Source organism: Notolabrus celidotus, chromosome 12, assembly GCF_009762535.1.
Source record: "Notolabrus celidotus isolate fNotCel1 chromosome 12, fNotCel1.pri, whole genome shotgun sequence".
In the NCBI taxonomy this organism is placed as follows: domain Eukaryota; kingdom Metazoa; phylum Chordata; class Actinopteri; order Labriformes; family Labridae; genus Notolabrus; species Notolabrus celidotus.
This window is the reverse complement of record NC_048283.1, coordinates 25928125-25952814: the sequence shown is the minus strand read 5'-3', so window position 1 is coordinate 25952814 and position 24690 is coordinate 25928125. Positions and strand designations below refer to the sequence as shown.

General features: G+C 40.9%; 1 protein-coding gene across 3 annotated transcripts; it reads left to right on the top strand.

Moving 5' to 3' along the window:
* Positions 1-352: 352 nt before the first annotated feature.
* Positions 353-14955, top strand: LOC117823040. 3 transcript variants are annotated; one of them, XM_034698074.1, is made up of 15 exons: positions 389-699; positions 2951-3010; positions 3146-3266; positions 3412-3515; positions 3611-3883; positions 3983-4076; positions 4169-4236; positions 4320-4385; positions 4567-4722; positions 4817-4885; positions 5098-5217; positions 5344-5403; positions 5564-5644; positions 5867-5981; positions 14943-14955. In XM_034698074.1, the coding sequence occupies exons 3-15, from the start codon at positions 3146-3148 to the stop codon at positions 14945-14947; spliced, it is 1332 nt and encodes a 443-aa protein (XP_034553965.1). In that variant the 5' UTR covers positions 389-699; positions 2951-3010; the 3' UTR covers positions 14948-14955. The 3 variants fall into 3 exon arrangements, with proteins under 3 accessions (XP_034553964.1, XP_034553965.1, XP_034553966.1); XM_034698075.1 differs by lacking the exon at positions 14943-14955 and adding an exon at positions 14852-14875; XM_034698073.1 differs by lacking the exon at positions 14943-14955 and having other exon boundaries at positions 353-699; positions 5867-14650.
* The last annotated feature ends 9735 nt before the right edge of the window (positions 14956-24690 follow it).

The window sequence follows — 24690 nt, the reverse complement described above, 5'->3', positions numbered from 1 at the left end:
ACATGTAATTTTCTGACACTATTCATATGAGCAAATGTTTATAGAGATGAGTTAATGCAGGAACGGGGATAGACATGTTTAATTTCTGTTTTGTGTTATCATCATTATTATTATTATTATTTAGGTATTTTTAATAATTATTATTTTTTATAGTGGCATAATGCATATATCATTGTACAAATTAATGAAACCACAGCGTACACAATACGGTATTTCATGCCCATATTTCATATTATATGATAATACTAATCACACTTTTGTCATTTTGTCAATAAGTCCAGTTCTTTTCAGAAATAAAAGGTATTATTTTATTTCGGGTGTTTTATTTTGACATTTTCCTCTTCAAGTTTCGAGTTTCCTGTTCCTTTTTCCTCTCAGGAGCTTCACCAAATGAATGTCTGTGTAACAGACTTCAGGTGAGGGAGCCTATCAGCTTGCACGTTTTATTTTGCTGCGTCAGCAGCGTCAGCAGCGTCAGCAGCGCTGGTATATAACGGCGCGTCACGTCACTGACCGGTACTCCTTTACAGGACCTACAGCTGCGTGTATCAGAGCGAGCCTGAGAGCGAGCATTTTTTGCTAGCTACCGAGCGACCCCATCTGATATACACGGAGATTTTCACTCGATTTTCTAAAGCCTTTCCACCTTCCAACGACTTGTGCACCTTTATCCCTTCACCTGGACCTTTGGGACACACAGTGAGTAACAGCTTTAATGCTAACTGCAGTGTTTTTATGTGCTACCTCCAATGAGTGACCGAGTGAAGAGCTAATGAAGCTAATGCAAGCTAGGTGTGCTAGCTTTAGGTGTGCTCCTTTAGCAGGCACTTAGAGTGGTTGGTGGTTTTGTATGGACTTAAAAGCTCGATTTTATTCTTGTTTTAAAATTGAGCTCGAATTGAAAAGTGTTCATAGCAGTGGCCTACACCGTTAACCGTTAGGCATGAAGTCAGAGTTTTTGAAATTGCAGCTTCAAAGGCTACTAGGCCTGCTGCATGCTGTAGCTTCAGAGCTGAATTTGAAACGATATGGTGGTTTTGTATTAAAGGAAAGCATGATTGTGATTCTTGTTGTTTTAAAATTGAACTGAATTGAAAAGTGTTAACAATGCGCTACATATTACAGACAGAACAGTTAGGCATGTGACAGTGCTGTATTTTTGAAAAATGGCTTTCAAGCATTAAAGCTACCTACAGCGAGGCTGCAGTGTAACGGTTTCATGTATTTTCTGTGAATTTGGTATGACATGGTGGTTTTGTATAGACTTTAAAGCGTGATTTTATTCTTGTTTTATAATTGAACTCGAATTGAAAAGAGTTCAAAGCAGTGGCCTTAACCGTTAGGCATGACGTCAGAGTTTTTGAAAAATGCGCGAAGGCTTCAAAGGCTTATGGGCCTGCTGCAGGTGCAGAGCTGAATTTAAAACGACATGGTGGTTTTGTATTAAAGGAAAGCATGATTGTGATTCTTGTTTTAAAGTTGAACTGAATTAAAGTGTAAACAATTCACTACATTTAAACTTTTTTTTTTTTTTTTTTTTTTTTTTTTTTTTAAATAAATACAATGCGCTACATATTACAGAACGAACCGTTAGACGTGACGTCAGCGCTCATGACGCCGTAGCTTCAAAGGCTGCCGGGCTTGCAGTTCAACAGCTGAATTTGAAACGACATGGTGGTTTTGGATTAAAGTAAAGCATGATTGTGATTATTCTTTTGAAATTGAACTGAATTGAAAAGTTAATAACAATGCGCTACATATTAAAGATAGATCCGTTAGGCATGTGGCGTCAGCGCTGTGTTTTTGAAAATGGCTTTCAAGCTTTAAAGCTACCTACAGCAAGGCTGCATTGTGACCGTTTCATGTATTTTCAGTGAATTTGGAATGACATGGTGGTTTTATATTAAGTAAAGCATGATGCGATTCTTGTTTCAAGCCTTAATTAAAAGTGAACCTGTTAGTTAAAAGCAGTGAGTCCTATTACACACCATGTAGAATTGTGAATGAGCTTATTTAAATAATTCGGTTTTTTTTTATAACAAACATATATATATATTAAATTGCATACTGTGTATTATTTTACTAGATTATGATTTATTTATTTTCCCCCCAAAAAAAAAAAAATTTTTTTTTTTTTTTTTTTTTAATACAATGCGCTACATATGACAGACAGAACCGTTAGACATGGCGCCGAAGCTTCAAAGGCTACCTAGCTTACAGCTTGCTGCAGGTTTAACAGCTGAATTTGAAACGACATGGTGGCTTTGTATTAAAGTAAAGCATGATTGTGATTCTGTTTTAAAATTGAACTGAATTGAAAAGTGTTAACAATGCGCTACATATTACAGACAGAACCGTGAGACGTGGCGTCAGCACTGTTTTTGAAAATGGCTTTCAAGCTTTAAAGCTACCTACAGCAAGGCTGCATTGTGACAGTTTCATGTATTTTCAGTGAATTTGGAATGTCATGGTGGTTTTATATTAAGTAAAGCATGATGCGATTCTTGTTTCAAGCCTTAATTAAAAGTGAACCTGTTAGTTAAAAGCAGTGAGTCCTATTACACACCATGTAGAACTGTGAATGAGCTTATTTACATAATTCGTTTTTTTTATAACAAACATATATATATATTAAATTGCATACTGTGTATTATTTTACTAGATTATGATTTATTTATTTTCCCAAAAAAAAAAAAAAAATTTAATTTTTTTTTTTTTTAATACAATGCGCTACATATGACAGACAGAACCGTGAGACATGTGGCGTCTTTCTTTGTAAAGAAAGCTGAACCAATATAAATGTACTTGTATACTGGTGTGTATATTGTGTCTGTGCACTTGTGTAGAAGAGTATTTTATATATATTTTTGGACATTTATTCTGAAGTTTATGTGTAGTAAGCTTGGCTTCTCAACAAGTCTAAATTAATTGTCCTTTTGTGTTTGTGCAGTCTGACAGGAGACCGTCCCATCTTTCTTCCACAGAGCAGCAGGACTTGGTGCGAAGCACGGTTAGTTACCGGTTTTATTAAATATGTTTTTTGTGTAGTGATGGATACATTTTAAAAAGATACTAGCTGGATACACTATTTTAAATGCTGTGATTGATTTATTGTGCTTCTGTTTTTGTGTTCACACGTGTTAAGATGCCTCGTGGTAAGTCCTATCGCCGCTCTCTGGCAGCCAAGAAGCGAATGGCAGAGCAGCGAAGCGCTGGCGTTGAACGCTTCAACGCCAGTCCCTATGGCTCCAGCAATGCCAGTGCACGTGAGTAGTCAACCATATCTAGAGGTTTTTGTTGCTTTTCTCCTGTGTCATTTAAAGTCATTTTAGAGCAATACAACATTGAACTGTTAATGATGTATGACGTTTTTACTTTAAATTTGTTGAATTTGTTTGTCTTTATGAATAGGGCATGGTACTGGGTACCGCCATCCCGTGCAGAAATGGCCAGTTTCGTCGCTGTCTGGGAAGCAGCACAAACTGGTGTTTATGCCCGAGTCTCCTGACAAGAAGGTAATATTAGATGTAATTTATGTATATATTTACCACAGCTGTTAATATATTAAATTGCAATCAAACTAAAACTTAATTTCTGTATGCTATCCCAGTTTGTTCTTCTTGTGGGTGATTCCCACCTTCGTGCCATCGCCGACCGGCACGTGTCCATGCCAGAGGGAAGGTTTTCCTTTGGCATCATGTCTACACCCGGGGGCGCTGCTCATGATTTGAGGGCTGAGCTTGTGCACGCTCACGTCCCTCGAACTCCTGATGCAGTTTGTCTTCTGGCCCCATCCAACAACCTCACACATTCCAGGACCATCTCAGATGCTGGTGCCGACTTCACCGAGCTTCTGAATGCTGCCTGCAATCGGTGGTCCAACGTAAGCTTTAAGTTTAAATTTAAAAGTATGAATGTTTTTTAAAAAAAAAAATTTGTATGGATCTGCAAATATATATACACTTTGTTATATTCCTTTCAGGTTGTAGTGGTGGATTTCCCCCCCCGCTTCAACTGCGACCAGCAGTACCAAGAACTGCTGCGCCAGGAATTCCACAGGGTTTGTGTCCGCTTGGGTATGTGACCTCTGATATACAATTTTGTGTAATATTTGACATTATGTGAAAGTACAATTACTTATGGTTATTATATGATTTCCATTTTTAAGGTGTGCGGTATTTTCCAACGGCATGTCACTTTCCGTTGGAGAACACAGACCTGTGGGCTAGAGATGGCGTAAGTATAACATGTAATTTTGATGTGAGGAGTTCAGTTTATTGAACAAGTGTTTAAAATTCAATGTTTTTTATATATTACAGATTCACCTGTCAGAACCTGAGGGCATGAGCGTGCTATCACAGCTGATGTGGCAGGCTGCTTACGTTGTAAGTTATGTTATAAATATATCTGTTTGGATTAGATTTAAAAAAAAAAAAAGATTACATTTTATTTTTGTATTTTTCAAATTGTGTGCATTTTTTACATGTTTTTTGTAATGTGTAATTCTTAAGGAACTTTTTTGAAACTGACGTGCTTTGTCAAAATGTTTTTTTATCTCATCATTAGACACTTGACACAGTGCCACAACCCCCCGCTGTGAAAGCACCCCTCAGACCACTAGCACCATGCATCAAGCCAAAACTTGTTGTGAAGGGTGAGGACACTCCACCACGTCCTCCGGTGAACCCCTTCGTGTGGCGCACTGTTCAAAGGGGCAAAGAGGTAATGCCCTGTCATTGTGAGGTTAAGATGTTAAAATATGTCTGCGAAACACAACTATTGTACTTAACACAAACTATGCTTTCTTTTGTTACAGGGGAACTCATCAGGGGAGCCTGGCCGGTCCTCTGGTGTGCTTCCTCAGAGAAGGAAGGTACAAAAGCAGGTTTGTGATGTTTTCTTCATGTTTATAATTGTAGGTAGATTGGGAGGGAGTAGTCAGCTGCTGTGCTCAAAGCAGGCATATACTACATGGTTTGAAGGAATTATGTCATTAAAAATGCACTCACTTAGCCTTTGAATCATTTCAGTGTTTATAGATAACTGTATCTGTTTAGAGTTGAGTTCAACAAGTGTCTGCGCTCTATAATTTCACAGGTGGTGAAGGAGTGTACCATCCCGCTAAACCCAGTCTGGTTTAGCTTTGCCCTGTTGGATGAGATGGACAAGCTTGTGCCATCTCATCTCCCTGGTACCGCGGTTCCAGAGGGCAAGCAGGTAATAATCATGGAATCTCTATCTGTCTGTCTCTCCCTTCAGACATATTAAATCAAAAACAGTCCAAACTGCTTTTAACGTGTAAATGCAATATGTCAACAATACATTTGATTTGTTTTTCATTAGAAGGCCTTTGTGGAGCGCAGGAGGAGTGCTGCCTCCAAGAGGTGTCGGTCCGACCGGCAGGTAAGTGTTGTTTTTAGGTATTTATTTTTCCACACACACAATACTTTGACTCTAAATGTCTGATGTATAGGTTTGAGTTGTATCCATGGTAATGCCATTTCCTAGGTAGTGTTTGCTAAACAGCAGAAAAACACTTGATTCATGCATGTATGTTTTCTAGGCGGAGGCAGTGCATCGCGTGGTGGTTGTGAAGGCGAGGGTCACTTCTGCCACGTTCATGCGGGAGACGGCGGAGGCGGAGGTTTGTGGATTTATTTTGTTAAAGTTATTTATCATATGTGATATATTCTGATAATTCAAGGTTTTCAGATTGAAGCAGTTGGTCTCTGTCGTTTGCTAATCACCTGCCTGCTTTTGTGTTTTAAGCTTTAAAAGTAAGAATTTGATTTTTATTTCATCAAGTGTGTTTGAGGTTATATTTTTGTTGTCCTTGCCCTTCATTCACTTGTTTTGTTTTCATCAGGAGGCGGTTCCGAGTGTTGTGGGAGCGTCCCCCGAGTCCCCTGTCCAGTCCCCCGACCAGGCTGCGCCGGTGGAGGGTCCTGCCCGCCCCCATCGCACTCAAAGGCCCGTCAAAGGTCAGAGTGTTGCAGCTCCAGTTTGCATGTGTTCTGAGCGGTTGCCCCCACCTTTAGTTTCAGGCAGTAGTTTTGTAGGTCAGTACTCTGACGTGAATACTTTGCTCACTTGTAGTGCTGTGGCTGCGATCAAACACATGATTGCACCTGTGTGTACATGGCGTGGCAGGGACATAGACGAGGTCAGGTCAGAAGGGACTAAGTTGGTGGAGTTTCTGGTTGAGGAGAGTAAGAAGGTTCCAGCAGGAGAAAGGGAGTTGTGTACGCTTATTGAGAAGCACACAGTCTTTGGAGGGAAGTGGAGCGTTGACATTGGTAGGCCAGAGTACTTTGTAGTGAAGCCACCAGGGGAGGACACACTAGTGTCTGAGAAGCTGCAGGATCTGTTGTTGAGGGATGGCATGTGTCTTTTTGGTGTTGATGGTCTTGCTACTGCAGTGATACAACACAAAGATTACATTGTTGTTGTTGACTGCAGCACACGTGATGCCAGTGGTTGTGATCCTAGCTGCAGCAGATCTGTGGCTGTGTTTAACACATGCCTGAACGACCTGATGTTTCACATCAGGGGTCTGCAGAAGTCTTTCAACGCACAGACGTATGTTGTTGCCAGCATGTCTGTGAAGCCGCTTGATGTTGGACTCGGTGTTGAGACTGTTTCAGAGGTTGCAGACAGTGATGGTGACATGCAAGTTGCAGGTGAGGTTCAGGAGAGCAGCTCAGTCAGGTCTGCATGTCATGTGAGATCAGTGCAGGGAACTTTTCATCAGGGACATGATCAGTTTGAGTTTGGAGGATTTCAGTGCATGGCCATAAGCCTCGTTGGAATGGCGAAACACACAACTGACAGTGTGTTTTCATGGCAGTCAGAGACCTTGGATGATGTTGTCGTGTCAGGGGACAAGTTGTATGCCTCTTTAAGGAAGAACAACTTGATCAGTGATAAAGTATCACTCTTTCTTTGTGTTCCTGATTTGCCCAAACAGCATGTGGTTGATGGGCAGAGCTTTGACTTTGAATACGGTGACTTTGTAAGTGGACTGGTAGGTGTGGATGATGGTCCCAACATTGAGCTAGGTGTACATGTGAGCTTGAAAAGGGGATTGACAGACATGTTCACTCAATATGACACATGTCTGTTGACAGTGCAGGGTAGCACTTGTGCTATCATCCATCAGGGTGGACGGTATGCAGTGGTTGATTCCCATGCTCGTAGTGCTGAGGGAATGTTGCATGGTAACGGGAAGAGTGTTGTTGTGTATTTCAGTTGCATTGATCATGTCTATGATCACATATGCAAGTTGTCCCGCATGTTGCCAGTAGGTGTCAAGCAGTTTGAGATAGCTGGTGTTCGTGTGTCTCTCCCAGGGTTAGTTGTTGACGGTGAATTGTCATTAGGACAGTCACTAACTGTAGAAAGCAGAACAAGTTTGTCTGAGGAGTCTAGCAGTCAGCCAGAGGTCAGCTGTAGCAGCAGTGTGAGGGCAGAAAAGCACAAGAAGTCAGCAGGACGTTTTCTGTCAAAGAAGTTGAAAAGGAGTGATGTCATTGAAGTTGATTCAGATGTTGTGTTTGTTAGTGATGTGGCTAGTAAAGGACTGCAGTTTAATCCTCTTCGTAGGGAAGTTGCAGAAGCGTTGTGCAAACAGTTGAACATGGAGTCAGAGATGGTTGATGCAGTTTCTTCAGAGGTTGGTCAGTTAGGAGCGCCGTGTAAAAATGAGTGTATACAGGGTGACGGTAATTGTTTCTTTCGAGCAGTCAGTCAAGCTGTTAGTGGTACTCAGAAGAATCATAGGAAAGTTAGACTAGCAGTTGTGAAGCAGATAGAAAGTAATGTGGCTAAGTACAAGAGTCTTTTGAGGAGTGAGTTTTCTTCTGTGGCAGAGTACCTTAGGGAGTCAAAAATGCAGTTTGTTGGCAGATGGGCTACAGAGGTAGAGATTCAAGCAGCAGCAGATTGTTTAGGTGTGAGTATATTTACATATCATCAGGGTCGCTGGCTTGAATATAGTTGTAGAAATAGAAAGTTTTCAAATCAGGGAGTTTATTTAGAACATTGTAATGACAATCATTATGAGACTGTTGTTTGTGTTCAACAGCCTCAAATGCAGGGTTGCTATGGCTATTGCAGAGTGGATGAGTATTGTAAGACAGGTTACAATATTAGACAGCGTAAAGGAAAAGAGAGTGCTTGTTTGGGAGCTTCGATTTCAGCTGCAAGTTTAGAAGTAGAGCATATAGAAGGTGATGTTGCAAAACAGCCCCAGCATAGTACATTGTCAATGTATTTGAAAAGGAAGAGGAAATTAGAAGAGAAAACTAGATACGAGGAAAATACATTGTATAGACTGAAAGGCAAGGAAAGAAAGTCAAGTCAATACCAGGGAAATTTGAGGTTTAGGGAGAGAGTAAAGGAAACAAGTAAGGAAAAGAGTCAAATTAAGTATCATGAAGATTCCATGCATAGAGAGGAAGTTAAGAGAACTAGTAAGGAGAGTAGTAAATCTAAATACCTGGTAAATACTCGGCATAGAGAGGATGTGAAGAAAAGGAGTAAATCTAAATACCTGGTAAATACTCTGCATAGAGAGGATGTGAAGAAAAGGAGTAAATCTAAATACCTTGTAAATACTCGGCATAGAGAGGAAGTGAAGAAAAGGAGTAAATCTAAGTACCTGGTAAATATTCTGCATAGAGAGGAAGTGAAGAAAAGGAGTAAATCTAAGTACCTGGTAAATATTCTGCATAGAGAGGAAGTGAAGAAAAGGAGTAAAGCAAAGTACCTGGTAAATATTTTGCATAGAGAGAAAGTGAAGAAAACGAGTAAAGGGAAATATAGTGTTGATCATTTGCACAGGCAACGAGTAAAAGCCATGAGTATAAGGAAGTACCATGGTAATGCAGAGCATAGGGAGAGTGTTGCAGCAAGTAACCGGTTAGGAAGGCAGAATCGGAAAGAAAAGGCAGAACAGTTTGATTTTGTTATGGAACAGTTTCTAAAGAAAGTAGATGATGGTCCAGATTTTGTTTGTTGTGTCTGCCACAGATTGTTTTTTAAACATCAGGTTTTAAGTTGTAAGAAGGAAGATTACAACAAAAGTAGAGGAGTAGCTTTGATAGCAGATCAATGTTTGACAGAAGACTACTTGCATAAATGTAGTCAGGACTGTGAGGTGGCTTGTAAGTTGATAGATTCACCAAGAGGTCAGATGTGGATTTGCTACACCTGTCATTTAAAGATTAATAAAGGTGAAGTCCCACCTGAAAGTGCAGTTAATAATTTGGGACTTAATCCCATTCCTCCAGAGTTGGCATGTTTGAATAGCTTAGAGCAACATTTGATAGCTTTGCACATTCCATTTATGAAGATGTTGGCGTTGCCTAAAGGTGGGCAGAATGGTGTTCATGGACCGGTGACGTGTGTTCCTGCCAACATTGTTCAGACAGACAATTTGTTGCCCCGTTCCGAAATGGAAGGGTCTTTGTTGAGGGTGAAGTTGAAGCGTAAGTTGACTTACAAAGGCCACTATGAGTATCAGTTTGTTGATACGATGAAGGTTAGGAAAGCTTTGGTTTACTTGAAGAGGACTAATGTGTTGTATGAAAATGTAGAATTTAATGAACAGTGGCTTAATGAGTTTTGTAAGGAAGAAGAGGAAGTTTTGGCAGAGGTTAGTGTTCCTAATGTAGAGAGTTCAGATGCAGCTACAGATGAAGCAGAGGATGAGCAGCTGCATGACAGACAGCAGCACTGTATGTTTCAGGACACGTGTCTCATGCCTGTTGATTTAGGTCAGGAAGCACTGGATCAGTATTTTGATGATACATTGAATTTGGCTCCGGCAGAAGGAAATAGTCCTGTTAGGTTGTTGTGCGATGAGGCAAATGAAGCTAAATCTTTCCCAGTATTGTTTCCGCAGGGTGGTAATACATTTCACGAGAGTAGACAGCACAGGTTGACTTTGTCCCGATATTTGAATAACCGTGTTTTACATGCAGATGGTCGGTTTGCTCGGAATGTCGAGTATATCTTCTTTGCCCAGTATATGTCAGAGTTAGAGCAGGTAGTGTCTAAAGTGTCTATAGCCTTACGGAAAGGAAAAGGTCATCAGTCTCAAAGAGTTGGTCAGGATTTGTTGAGAGATGAAGAGTCTTTGAAGCAGTTGTTGGAGTTTGATGATGGCTTTCGTTTCTTAAAACCTATTAGAGGTACTCCAGCATTCTGGCAAGGAGCTCAGAAGGATCTTTTGGCTTGTGTTAGGCAGCTAGGTGTTCCTACATGGTTTTGTTCTTTTTCCTCTGCTGATATGCGATGGAAAAATCTGTTGAATAGTATTTTGAAACAGGAGGGTAGGACACAGACTTTTGAAGAGCTAGAGTGGGCAGATAGGTGCGAGTTGTTGCGCAGAAATCCCGTCACAGCAGCCAGATCTTTTGATTTCCGTTGGCATTGTTTTCTCAGGGAGGTTCTGATGTCTCCAGCTGAGCCGATAGGTAAGATCAAAGATTACTTCCATAGGGTAGAGTTTCAGCAGCGTGGCTCACCACACATTCACAGTTTGTTTTGGATTGAGAATGCCCCAAAGATTGATAAAGATTCGGATGAGGAAGTTGTTGCATTCATTGATAAATATGTAACATGTGAGCTGCCGTCAGAGGACGAGGAGTTGTTGGATATTGTAAAGTCAGTGCAGCAACATTCAAAGCGACATTCTAAAACTTGTAAGAAGAATAAAACTGTTTGTCGTTTTAATTTTCCCAGGCCAGCTTCAGGTAGAACTTTTATAGCTCGTGGTAAAAGTTTAGAGGATTTAAAGAAGACCTGCAAGTGTCGGGTAGAGAAGACGGGTAGTTTGGCTGTGTGTACATGCAAAAGTCAGATTGATAAGGACAGTGAGAAAAGGATGAGGGACCACGCAGCAGACATTTTGGCAGCAGTGAAGAAGGCTCTTTCCGATGAGAATAGAAGCTTTGGTAGTTTGGACGAGTTGTTTGACAGTTTAGGGATCACCCAGAGAGCTTTTGAGAGAGCTTATAAACTCTTTAGTCGGAACACACATGTCGTGTTGAAAAGAGAGGTTAATGAGGTTTGGGTGAACCAGTACAGTAAGCCACTTTTGAAATGCTGGAATGCCAATATGGACATTCAGTATGTTGTTGATGCATATGCATGTGTGGTTTACATAGTCTCTTATATTTCAAAGGCAGAGAGAGAGATTGGACTGTTGTTAGGGAATGCTCAGAGAGAAGCAGCTAAGGATAAAAATCTTAGTGCCAAGGATGCTTTGAAGAATCTAGGCAGTGTTTATCTTCACAACAGAGATGTGTCGAGTCAGGAAGCGGTGTACAGGTTGGTACCCAGCATGCACCTGAAGGAGTGTTCTAGGAAGGTTGTGTTTGTCCCAACAGGGGAAAATGTTGTGAAGATGAGTCTGCCTTTAAATGTGTTAAAACAAAAGGCAGCGTCATCACAGGGTCTTACTTCAGAAGACATGTGGATGACTAGTTTAGTGGATCGCTATAGGAACAGGCCGGATGATAGCGAGTTTGAAGACATGTGTTTGGCAACTTTTGCGTCAGAATATCGTGTTCTGAGCAAAAATGAGAAGAGTCAGAATAGGGTGAAACTGAAGAAAGATTTTGGTTTTGTCTCAAAAAGAACGCGTTCACAACCTGCTGTTGTTCGTTACGCGCGCTTTTCTGAGACAAAAAATCCAGAGTCTTTCTTTCAGAGCATTTTGCAGTTGTTTCTTCCCCATCGTGTTGATAGACAGCTTAAACCCCAGAACTGTGAGACTTTTGAGGATTTTTACAAGAACGGTCATGTGAGATTTAGTGATGGTTCCAGGCATTCGGTGAAGTCAGTTGTTGATATGAACAGGAGCAGATTTGAGATGGAAGCAGATAAATTGGATGATATCCAACATGAAGTGGATAGTAATGTTGTGTTAGAGGATGCCTGGTGTGAGCTGTGTCCAGAGCAGGAACTTGAGCGTTTACAGAGTCTGCAAGAGCAGAGTGAGACAGAGCAGGTAGTAGAGGAGCATGTCGAAAGCATTCCTGACTTGGCAGTTAGTAGCAAAGAGATTTGCCATGTAGAGAAAAGAAGTAATGTTTTGAGCAGAAGTGACGGTTTGGCATTGGTTAGGTCTCTGAATGAGACACAGTTGTCTGTTTTCTACCAGATTCGTCAGTGGTGTTTAGATAGGATCAATGGGAAAAAGCCAGGTCCCCTGCACGTGTTTGTAACCGGCGGGGCTGGTACCGGTAAGAGTCATCTGATAAGGGCTATTCAGTACGAGGCTATGAGGTTGTTGTCGCCAACATGTCGTCATCCTGACAACACCTGTGTTTTGCTGACTGCTCCTACAGGGATTGCTGCATACAATCTGCATGCAGCAACTATTCACAGCACGTTTAGCATTGGAGTGGATGTACGCTTACCGTACACTCCTCTGGGTGAAGAGAAGATCAATTCTCTGCGTGCTAAGTTGTGTGATCTGCAGATTTTGATTATTGATGAAATCTCCATGGTAGATCACAGATTGTTGGCTTATATTCATGGTAGATTGAGGCAGATCAAACAGACTGGTGACTTTGCTCCGTTTGGTAACGTGAGTGTGATTGCAGTGGGGGATTTTTTCCAGTTGCCTCCCGTTAAAGGGAAACCACTGTATGTTGATGATCAGGGTGTGAACTTGTGGTCCAGTCTGTTTAAGGTTGTTGAACTAACAACAGTTGTTAGGCAACAGGATCCAGTCTTTGCAGAGTTGTTGAACAGGGTCAGAACTCGGTCTAAAGAGACTCCAATGCTGCTCAGTGACATTAGGACACTGCAGCGTTGTGAAACCGGTGAAGTCAGCTCAGCTTTACATATTTTTCCGACAAACAAACAGGTAAATGAGCATAACATTCAGGAGCTATTCAGGACTTGTCCTGAATATGTTGAGATAGAGGCACAGGATTATGTGAATAGTAAAAAAACTGGGAAGTTAGAGTTGATTAGTGGACATCACAGCAGAACGTATAACACATCTTTAGAGGAAACACTTCCCTTGGGGATAGATGCCCGTGTTATGCTCTGTAAGAATGTAGATGTTTTGGACGGTCTGGTTAATGGTGTGTGCGGTATTGTTACCCACATTGTGTCAGCGATTGAGGGTAGGTTTCCTAAAAAGGTTTTTGTAAAGTTTGATGATGATCAGGTTGGTGCTCAGAGGAGGAAACGGTCTGTTGGTGTTTCCAGTGATTTGGTTGGTTCTACAGGTATTGACCCAGAGGAAGAGAGGGTGACAAACAAAGGTGGATTAAGAAGGCAGTTTCCACTCAAACTGGCTTGGGCTTGTACAGTGCATAAAGTGCAGGGGTTGACTGTAGACAGTGCTGTAGTGTGTCTAAAACGAATTTTCACAGCAGGACAGGCGTATGTGGCCTTAAGCCGGGTTAGGAGTCTGTCTGGTTTGATCATTCAAGACTTTAAGGACAAGGTAATTTACTGTAAGGATGACATCAAGGATGCAGTAAAGATTATGCCTCCGTTCTTGGTCATACCCCAGCACACATCAAATACACCTACATTTTCTGTGTTTTTGATGAATGTGCAAAGTTTGAGTCTACATGTGTCAGATTTAGCTTTGTGCACACAGCATTTGCAGCCTAACTGTATTGCTGTAACAGAAACATGGTTATCCACTGATTCTGTTGTAGAAAATGTAAAGATCGATGGTTACAGTTTCCTGAACTCTTCACGAAGTGAATCTTACACAAGTGACCACCCAGCTTTGGTGGCAGTGCAAGCCCAACAACATGGTGGTGTTGGCATGTTTAGTGCAGACAATGTGGCATTTGACATAATCAAAGTGCCACATGTGAATTTGGAGTGTTTGGTTTACAAGTATGTCATTGTTGACCTACTAGTCGTGGTCATTTATCGACCGCCCTCCTATCCCATGCTTTTGTTTAAGGAGAATCTGAGCAAGTTGCTTGATTGGCTTAACCCACTAAGTGACACCATTGCTGTCATGGGAGATTTCAATGATGACATTTTGAGGTCATCATCAATCTGCAATTTTGTCACAGAGAGGGGTTTTGTTCAGCTAGTGGCACAACCCACCACAGAGAGAGGCACACTTATTGACCATGTGTATGTGAAAACAACACAGTACGAGGTACAGTCAGTAGTGTGGCCTACTTATTTTAGTGATCATGAGGGGATTCTTTGTTGTTTTAGAAGTACATCTGATCCAAGTGATGAGGCAGAGTAGTGTAAACTTTTGATGACTGCAGGTTTCTAGTGAAATTGTGAGCTTTTTGGTAGGTTTAACTTTTATGGTTGGTTCATTGGTGGGTTTGCATGGAATAGTCTGCATGTTTAGGGGCAAAAAAAAAAAAAAAAAACACAAAAAAAAAACATTTGCATGCCTTTCTCTTTTTGTCTGTTGTAGTGTGATAATGTTATGTTTAGTGCTAAGGAAAAAAAAAACAAAAAAAAACATTTGCATGCCTTTCTCTTTTTGTCTGTTGTAGTGTGATAATGTTATGTTTAGTGCTAAGGAAAAAAAAAACAAAAAAAAACATTTGCATGCCTTTCTCTTTTTGTCTGTTGTAGTGTGATAATGTTATGTTTAGTGCTAAGGAAAAAAAAAACAAAAAAAAATATTTGCATGCCTTTCTCTTTTTGTCTGTTATAGTGTGATAATGTTATTTGTTTAGTGCTAAGGAAAAAAAAAAAAAAAAAAAAATTTGCATGCCTTTCTCTTTTTGTGTGTTATAGTGCGATAATGTTATTTGTTTAGTGCTAAGGAAAAAAATACCAAAAACCAAAAAAACATATTTGCATGCCTTTTTCTCTTTTTTATCTATTATAGTGTGATAATGTTATTTGTTTAGTGCTAAGGAAAAAAATACCAAAAACCAAAAAAACATATTTGCATGCCTTTCTCTTTTCATCTGTTATAGTGTGATAATGTTTTATGATAGCAAAGTATAAAGAGGTTTCGTTTCCTGCATTACAACAGCTTTGTAGGTCTAACATTTATAAATAAACATGGATGTTATTAATTACATTTAAATTAAAATTAATATACAGTGTTTCACATAAAAAAAACCAAATAATATTAGGCCCTAAAATTAAATAACACTTGTATGCTGTTTGTAATGCGGGTTTTGCTTTACCTTTCATGTTAGCCACAAAAAAAGCAAAAGGCCCTGGGTGTGGACCACTGTTTACAGTTTACTGTTTACAACCCGGGGTTCAACTCCCTGCGGGGCCCTGCTTTCCTCGGCAATGGCATGGAAAGTTTGGTGAAATTGTATAACAAAATGCGTCAAAGTTATTGAGCCTTAAAAATGTAAGTTGATAATAACGATAATGAAAATAAATCAGATTCAACCGACTTTATAAATTAATTTGCGAAGTAATAATAAACTAGGGTGTAATAAACAAACATTAATTTATATAATAGCTCGGTTATGTAGTTTTAGATGAGAATGACACTTATATATTTATTTATAAATCAATAGTTAATGATGAAGCAATCATGTTGTAAATTTAAGATTTGTGTACACTGTTACTAACCAATATCTTTTTCTGGGAGGTCTTGGCCTCGCTTGTGTCTCAGGTTCCAGTGGATTGTTGCTGCAGGCCTGCTGTTGTGGACCAGCTGACCTGAGGAGCAGAAAGACTTAATACCTCTCTTAGTTATATATCTTCTGTGTCAATTACTTAAAAAAAAAAAATTGCATTGTAACAGTATTAGTGTTATCTATTGCAATTTTATTATGTTATACTTTTAGTTTCAATTGTAGAGCTACTGAGTTCATTTTAAAGTGTTATTTTCAAGATTTTTTTAAGATTATACAATTTTTTTAAATGAAAAATGTGATTTTATTTTTTATTTTTTCAGTCTTTATTTTCGGTTACTGACTTTAGATATTTATTGTTTGCTTTATCAATACACCTGTTGACTAACTATGATCACCCATACTTTTGAGCGTTATTACTGATATTATACATACAAAAAAAACAAGTATGAAATTAATGTTAAGATAACTTGTGTATGAATTACTTGTCTTTAAATAAAATGATTATTGGTATATTGATCATTGTTTTTAAGCTATATTTGACAGGTTATAGTGTGCAGAAATATTACAGAATGGTATGACAATTATGGAGTTGTTGGCCAGAGATGTGATGAGGCACATACTTTCACGAAAGCTAGGACATTTTGATCAGATTCTAGTTCCAAGGTGAGACCTCAATTTATGTAATAAATTAGAATGAAGATATCTTGAAAAGTGGACTGAAGTAATCTTTTACAATTAGAAGTCTGAACATCAGATTCAAAGTCATGTTTATTGTTCAGCCATGAGTACACGTACAAGGATTTGAATTTTAGCAGCCTTCACTGAGTATGTAAAGCTATAAAACATACATATACACGTTAGTGTAATGTGTTGAAGCAAAATAAGAACAGATAACATGAGAGTAATGCAAGACAGGAGTTAAATGGATTCTTTGTCGACATAAAACAAGTAATATTATTTAAAGATGGATATTTTATACACTTGAGTAGGACCTTGATCATGTTTAATACTTCAAGCAGATTGACCAATGTATGAAAGAGCTGGGATATTTCCTTTTTCATGGCCAGACATCTTAGTCTAAGGCGGCGCCAGAGACACCCTTCAACAACAAGTCACAGTGTGACCAGTAATGCTTCATCAAGTTGTTAAAATTTATTAACTGTATTATTAACTGTATTAGACAAACATTTTTGAAAAGAGGAGGATTTATACATGACAAAGGAAAACGTGACTTTGTGTTAGCCGAGGGGAATCAAAAGCTATACAATGAATATTTGCCTGTAGATGTGTTCAGATTGGGAAACTTGTACATTAGCATTTAATGAGAGGTACAAAAGTTTCAAGTGTTTGGTACATCAGCAAAAGAATATCAAACATAAGCTCTTTGTCATGGCCACACCCTTTGAGGGAATGTCACTGTCTGAGCAATAATAGTTTATCAAGGTCTGAAGGCACTTCTCTTTTAGAAATAAATATATATATATAAAAAAAATATGTGACTACCTGTTGGCCTAGGCTCAAAATGTAAGCATACTCAAGCGGTTACAAGCACAGAGCACATTGTAGTACTGCTTTTGACCAGTGGGTGGTGCAATGACTGTCATGAAGTGATAATCTGCAGGACTGTTTATCACAGATCGTAATAGAGGCAGTAGTGATCACAAGCATATTAATATCAAAAGGTTTATGAGAGTAAATACGACTTGTGTTCAATAGGTCAGTACCATGTTTTCCCAGAAGGTGGTGCTATGACTAGTAAAAAAAAAAAAAAATTAACCCAAAGATGTGTTGATTGATGGACCCTGATTTTCTAAGAGTAAGTACTCATTGTGTCCATTAGGTGTCGCTATTCATATCGGTGTAATGTTTATGTGGATGAGTTCAGGCTGGGTCCATGATGAAACATGTCAAATTTGGAAGAGATCGAGTGTTGTATGTAAATGTCAGTACCATGTATTTCCTGTGGGTGGCGCTATGGCTGTAGTAGATATATGAGTCCATAGGTGTGTTGAGGGATGGACCCTGATCATGTGTATGTAACTTCAAACAAATTGAACACTGTATGAAGGAGCTATAAGTATTTCCTGTTTCATGGCGAGACATCAGAGTTTGAGGCGTGGCCACGCCCACATCCATTGACTTAGGAAGAGTCCTTTGCCAAATGTTCATCTCCAGTGTGACAACAACATTGTGTGCGAAGCAGGAGTTGATAGGATAAAAACTGTAGTACATGTGATTTTCTGATGCCAGTAGGGGGCGCTATATGATATTGGTGAATATTTGCCTATAGAGGCGTTCAGGCTGGGGCACTTATCATGCATGACCGGCCTGAGCCTGATCCATTATTGCATATGAGAGATATTACTGTTTAGAGTTTTTCAAAATGTCCTCCAGATGTAGAGAAGTGCCACGCCCACACCGATTGACTTAGAGAAATTCTGTCTGATGACTTTTGATCGTTAATGTGTCTGCTTCAAAATGTGCGTGGTTGGGAGTTGATCGGAGCAAAATTGTAGGAGCTATTTACATAAATACATACTTTAGCGGTTGAAAAAATGTACTCCAAGTTTAGCGAGGTGCCACGCCCACAAAGATTGACATAGAGAAATTCTGTCTGATATCGTTTGATCGTTAATCTGTCCACTCCAAAATGTGTGTGGTTGGGAGTTGATGGGACCAAAACTGTAGGAGATGTTTACACAAATACATACCCAAAATAATGGGGTCAAAAACAGAAAAATCAAAATGGCCGACTTCCTGTTGGGATTTCACCACGACGTCAAGAGGCTTTTTTGTAGATCTTGGCATGACACCTTACCAAAAAAATTTTTATGCATGTATGTTGAACCGTCGTGAGGGGCTGGCCCTCTGAAATTTTGAAATTCAAGGGGGCGCCGTTTAGCCATTTTGGGGAATTTTTTTTCCGGACCACCAAAATGTCGAAATTTTCGCCAGGCCTGGTGCATGTGCAGCGGTTGGGGACTTTTGCACCGCGTTAAGGCAAGCACATTGGGGATTCAAAAGTCAGACGAAACAAAGAATAATAATAATAATAATAATTAAAGCCGCAAGCGGCGATGTGCGGGCCCTCGTTCAAGCACCGCCTGATGTGCGCGACCGCCTGATGTAAGCCACCGCCTGATGTGCTGCAGGTGTTGCTGTGCTGCCTAGGCTGAAACTGTGAGCTTACCTGTGCAGTTATCAGCATAGTGTACATTGCAGTACCACCTGTCACCAGTAGGTGCTGCTGTGTCTTTAATTATGTTCTGAAGGATTGTTCATCACAGATCATTATAGAAAGAGTTGGGATCACAAGCATGTTAAAAACATGTTCTGAGAGTAAATACTGCTTGTGTCCATTAGGTGGCGCTATTCATATGACAAACATGTGTATGTATATGAGTTCAGGCTGGGCCCATGATGAAACATGTCAAATTTGGAAGAGATCGGAGATTGTATGTAAATGTCAGTACCATGTATTTCCTGAGGGTGGCGCTATGGCTGTAGTAGACAAACGAGTCCATAGGTGTGTTGAGGGATGGACCCTGATCATGTGTATGTAAGATCAAACAAATTGAACACTGAATGAAGGAGCTATAAGTATTTCCTGTTTCATGGCGAGACATCAGAGTTTGAGGCGTGGCCACGCCCACACCGATTGACTTAGAGAAATTCTGTCTGATGACTTTTGATCGTCAATGTGTCTATTTCAAAATGTGCGTGGTTGGGAGTTGATCGGAGCAAAATTGTAGGAGCTATTTACATAAATACATACTTTAGCGGTTGAAAAAATGTACTCCAAGTTTAGTGAAGTGCCACGCCCACAAAAATTGACGTAGAGAAATTCTGTCTGATATCGTTTGATCGTTAATCTGTCCACTCCAAAATGTACGTGGTTGGGAGTTGGTGGGACCAAGACTGTAGGAGGAGTTCGAACAAATACATACCCAAAATAAAGGGGTCAAAAACAGAAACATCAAAATGGCCGACTTCCTGTTGGGATTTCACCACGACGTTAAGAGGCTTTTTTGTAGATCTTGGCATGACACCTTACCAAAAAAAATTTCATGCATGTATGTTGAACCGTATTATGGGGCTAGCCTTTTCAAATTTTCAAATTCAAGGGGGCGCCGTTGAGCCATTTTGGGGAATTTTTTTTCTGGACCACCAAAATGTCGAAATTTTCGCCAGGCCTGGTGCATGTGCAACAGATTGGGACTTTTGCACCGCGTTAAGGCAAGCACATTGGGGATTGAAACGTCGGGAGAAAGAAAGAAAGAAAGAAAGAAAGAAAGAAAGAAATAATAATAATAATCCTTAGGGTTACAAGAGGGCCTCCGCCGCCACTGCGTGTCGGTGCTCGGGCCCTAATAATCCCTCGGGTTACAAGAGGGCCTCGCCGACATTGTCGGTGCTCGGGCCCTAATAAGAATAATCACTCGGGTTACAAGAGGGCCTTCGCCGACATTGTCGGTGCTCGGGCCCTAATAATAATAATCCTTAGGGTTACAATAGGGCCTCGCCGACATTGTCGGTGCTCGGGCCCTAATTAAAGCCGCAAGCGGCGATGTGCGGGCCCTCGTTCAAGCACCGCCTGATGTGCGCGAGTCCCTGATGTGAATGACCGCCTGATTTAAGCCACCGCCTGATGTGCTGCAGGTGTTGCTGTGCTTTCTAGGTTGAAACTGTGAGCTTACCTGTGCAGTTATCAGCATAGTGTACATTGCAGTACCGCCTGTCACCAGTAGGTGCTGCTGTGTCTTGAATTATGTTCTGAAGGATTGTTCATCACAGATCATTATAGAAAGAGTTGTGATCACAAGCATGTTAAAAACATGTTCTGAGAGTAAATACTGCTTGTGTCCATTAGGTGGCGCTATTCATATGACAAACATGTGTATGTATATGAGTTCAGGCTGGGCCCATGATGAAACATGTCAAATTTGAAAGAGATCGGAGATTGTATGTAAATGTCAGTACCATGTATTTCCTGTGGGTGTCGCTATGGCTGTAGTAGATAAATGAGTCCATAGGTGTGTTGAGGGATGGACCCTGATCATTTGTATGTAACTTCAAACAAATTGAACACTGTATGAAGGAGCTATAAGTATTTCCTGTTTCATGGCGAGACATCAGAGTTTGAGGCGTGGCCACGCCCACATCGATTGACTTAGAGAAATTCTGTCTGATAGCTTTTGATCGTCAATGTGTCTGCTTCAAAATGTGCGTGGTTGGGAGTTGATCGGAGCAAAATTGTAGGAGCTATTTACATAAATACATACTTTGGCGGTTGAAAAAATGTACTCCAAGTTTAGCGAAGTGCCACGCCCACAAAAATTGAGTTAGAGAAATTCTGTCTGATATCGTTTGATCGTTAATCTGTCCACTCCAAAATGTGCGTGGTTGGGAGTTGGTGGGACCAAAACTGTAGGAGGAGTTCGAACAAATACATACCCAAAATAAAGGGGTCAAAAACAGAAAAATCAAAATGGCCGACTTCCTGTTGGGATTTCACCACGACGTTAAGAGGATTTTTTGTAGGTCTTGGCATGACACCTTCCCAAAAAAAATTTAATGCATGTATGTTGAACCGTATTATGGGGCTAGCCTTTTCAAATTTCCAACTTTAAGGGGGCGCCCTTGAGCCATTTTGGGGATTTTTTTTTCGGGACCACAAAAATGTCGAAATTTTCGCCAGGCCTGGTGCATGTGCAGCGGTTGGGGACTTTTGCACCGCGTTAAGGCAAGCACATTGGGGATTCAAAATTCGGGAGAAAGAAAGAAATAATAATAATAATAATCCTTAGGGTTACAATAGGGCCTCGCCGACATTGTCGGTGCTCGGGCCCTAATTAAAGCCGCAAGCGGCGATGTGCGGGCCCTCGTTCAAGCACCGCCTGATGTGCGCGGGTCCCAGATGTGCACTACCGCCTGATTTAGGGCACCGCCTGATGTGCTGCAGGTGTTGCTGTGCTGCCTAGGCTGAAACTGTGAGCTTACCTGTGCAGTTATCAGCATAGTGCACATTGCAGTACCACCTGTCACCAGTAGGTGCTGCTGTGTCTTGAATTATGTTCTGAAGGATTGTTCATCACAGATCATTATAGAAAGAGTTGGGATCACAAGCATGTTAAAAACATGTTCTGAGAGTAAATACTCATTGTGTCCATTAGGTGGCGCTATTCAAATGAGAAACTTGTGTATATAGATGAGTTCAGGCTGGGCCCATGATGAAACATGTCAAATTTGGAAGAGATCGGAGATTGTATGTAAATGTCAGTACAACGCATTTCCTGTGGGTGGCGCTATGGCTGTAGTAGACAAACGAGTCCATAGGTGTGTTGAGGGATGGACCCTGATCATGTGTATGTAACTTCAAACAAATTGAACACTGTATGAAGGAGCTATAAGTATTTCCTGTTTAATGGCGAGACATCAGAGTTTGAGGCATGGCCACGCCCACATCCATTGACTTAGGAAGAGTCCTTTGACAAATGTTCATCTGCAGTGTGACAACGACATTGTGAGCGAAGCAGGAGTTGATTGGACAAAAACTGTAGGACATGTGATTTTCTGCTGCCAGTAGGGGGCGCTATATGATATTGGTGAATATTTGCCTATAGAGGCGTTCAGGCTGGGGCACTTATCATGCATGACCGGCCTGAGCCTGATCCATTATTGCATATGAGAGATATTACTGTTTAGAGATTTTCAAAATGTCCTCCAAATGTAGCGAGGTGCCACGCCCACACCGATTGACTTAGAGAAATTCTGTCTGATAACTTTTGATCGTCAATGTGTCTACTTCAAAATGTGCGTGGTTGGGAGTTGATCGGAGCAAAATTGTAGGAGCTATTTACATAAATACGTAATCTTGCGAATTGGGTTAAATCAAAATGGCCGACTTCCTGTTGGGATTTCACCACGACGTTAAGAGGCTTTTTTGTAGATCTTGGCATGACACCCTACCAAAAAAATTTTGATGCATGCATGTTGAACCGTCGTGAGGGGCTGGCCCTCCGAAATTTTCAAATTCAAGGGGGCGCCGTTTAGCCATTTTGGGGAATTTTTTTTCGGGACCACAAAAATGTCGAATTTTTCACCAGGCCTGGTGCATGTGCAACAGTTGGGGACTTTTGCACCGCGTTAAGGCAAGCACATTTGACATACAAAATACGGAAGAAGAAGAATAATAATAAGAATTAAAGCCGCAAGCGGCGATGTGCGGGCCCTCGTTCAAGCACCGCCTGATGTGCGCGAGTCCCAGATGTGCACGACCGCCTGATGTAAAGCACCGCCTGATGTGCTGCAGATGTTGCTGTGCTGCTGAGGCTGAAACTGTGAGCATACAGTGTGCAGTTATCAGCATAGTGTACATTGCAGTACCACCTGTCACCAGTAGGTGCTGCTGTGCCTTTAATTATGTTCTGAAGGATTGTTCATCACAGATCATTATAGAAAGAGTTGGGATCACAAGCATGTTAAAAACATGTTCTGAGAGTAAATACTGCTTGTGTCCATTAGGTGGCGCTATTCATATGACAAACATGTGTATGTATATGAGTTCAGGCTGGGTCCATGATGAAACATGTCAAATTTGGAAGAGATCGGAGATTGTATGGATATGTCAGTACCATGTATTTCCTGAGGGTGGCGCTATGGCTGTAGTAGATAAATGAGTCCATAGGTGTGTTGAGGGATGGACCCTGATCATGTGTATGTAAGATCAAACAAATTGAACACTGTATGAAGGAGCTATAAGTATTTCCTGTTTCATGGCGAGACATCAGAGTTTGAGGCGGGGCCACGCCCACACCGATTGACTTAGAGAAATTCTGTCTGATAGCTTTTGATCGTCAATGTGTCTGCTTCAAAATGTGCGTGGTTGGGAGTTGATCGGAGCAAAATTGTAGGAGCTATTTACATAAATACATACTTTAGAGGTTGAAAAAATGTACTCCAAGTTTAGCGCGGTGCCACGCCCACAAAAATTGAGTTAGAGAAATTCTGTCCGATATCGTTTGATCGTTAATCTGTCCACTCCAAAATGTGTGTGGTTGGGAGTTGATGGGACCAAAACTGTAGGAGGAGTTTACACAAATACATACCCAAAATAATGGGGTCAAAAACAGAAAAATCAAAATGGCCGACTTCCTGTTGGGATTTCACCACGACGTTAAGAGGCTTTTTTGTAGATCTTGGCATGACACCTTACCAAAAAAAATTTGATGCATGCATGTTGAACCGTCGCGAGGGGCTGGCCCTCTGAAATTTTCAACTTCAAGGGGGCGCCGTTTAGCCATTTTGGGGATTTTTTGTTCGGGACCACCAAAATGTCGAATTTTTCACCAGGCCTGGTGCATGTGCAGCGGTTGGGGAACTTTGCACCGCGTTAAGGCAAGCACATTGGGGTTTGAAAATACGGAAGAAACAATAATAATAATAATTAAAGCCGCAAGCGGCGATGTGCGGGCCCTCGTTCAAGCACCGCCTGATGTGCGCGACTCCCTGATGTGCAGGGCCGCCTGATGTAAGCCACCGCCTGATGTGCTGCAGGTGTTGCTGTGCTGCCGAGGCTGAAACTGTGAGCTTACCTGTGCAGTTATCAGCATAGTGTACATTGCAGTACCACCTGTCACCAGTAGGTGCTGCTGTGTCTTGAATTATGTTCTGAAGGATTGTTCATCACAGATCATTATAGAAAGAGTTGGGATCACAAGCATGTTAAAAACATGTTCTGAGAGTAAATACTGCTTGTGTCCATTAGGTGGCGCTATTCATATGACAAACATGTGTATGTAGATGAGTTCAGGCTGGGCCCATGATGAAACATGTCAAATTTGGAAGAGATCGGAGATTGTATGTAAATGTCAGTACCATGTATTTCCTGAGGGTGGCGCTATGGCTGTAGTAGATAAATGAGTCCATAGGTGTGTTGAGGTATGGACCCTGATCATGTGTATGTAACTTCAAACAAATTGAACACTGTATGAAGGAGCTGTAAGTATTTCCTGTTTCATGGCGAGACATCAGAGTTTGAGGCGTGGCCACGCCCACACCGATTGACTCAGAGAAATTCTGTCTGATGACTTTTGATCGTCAATGTGTCTGCTTCAAAATG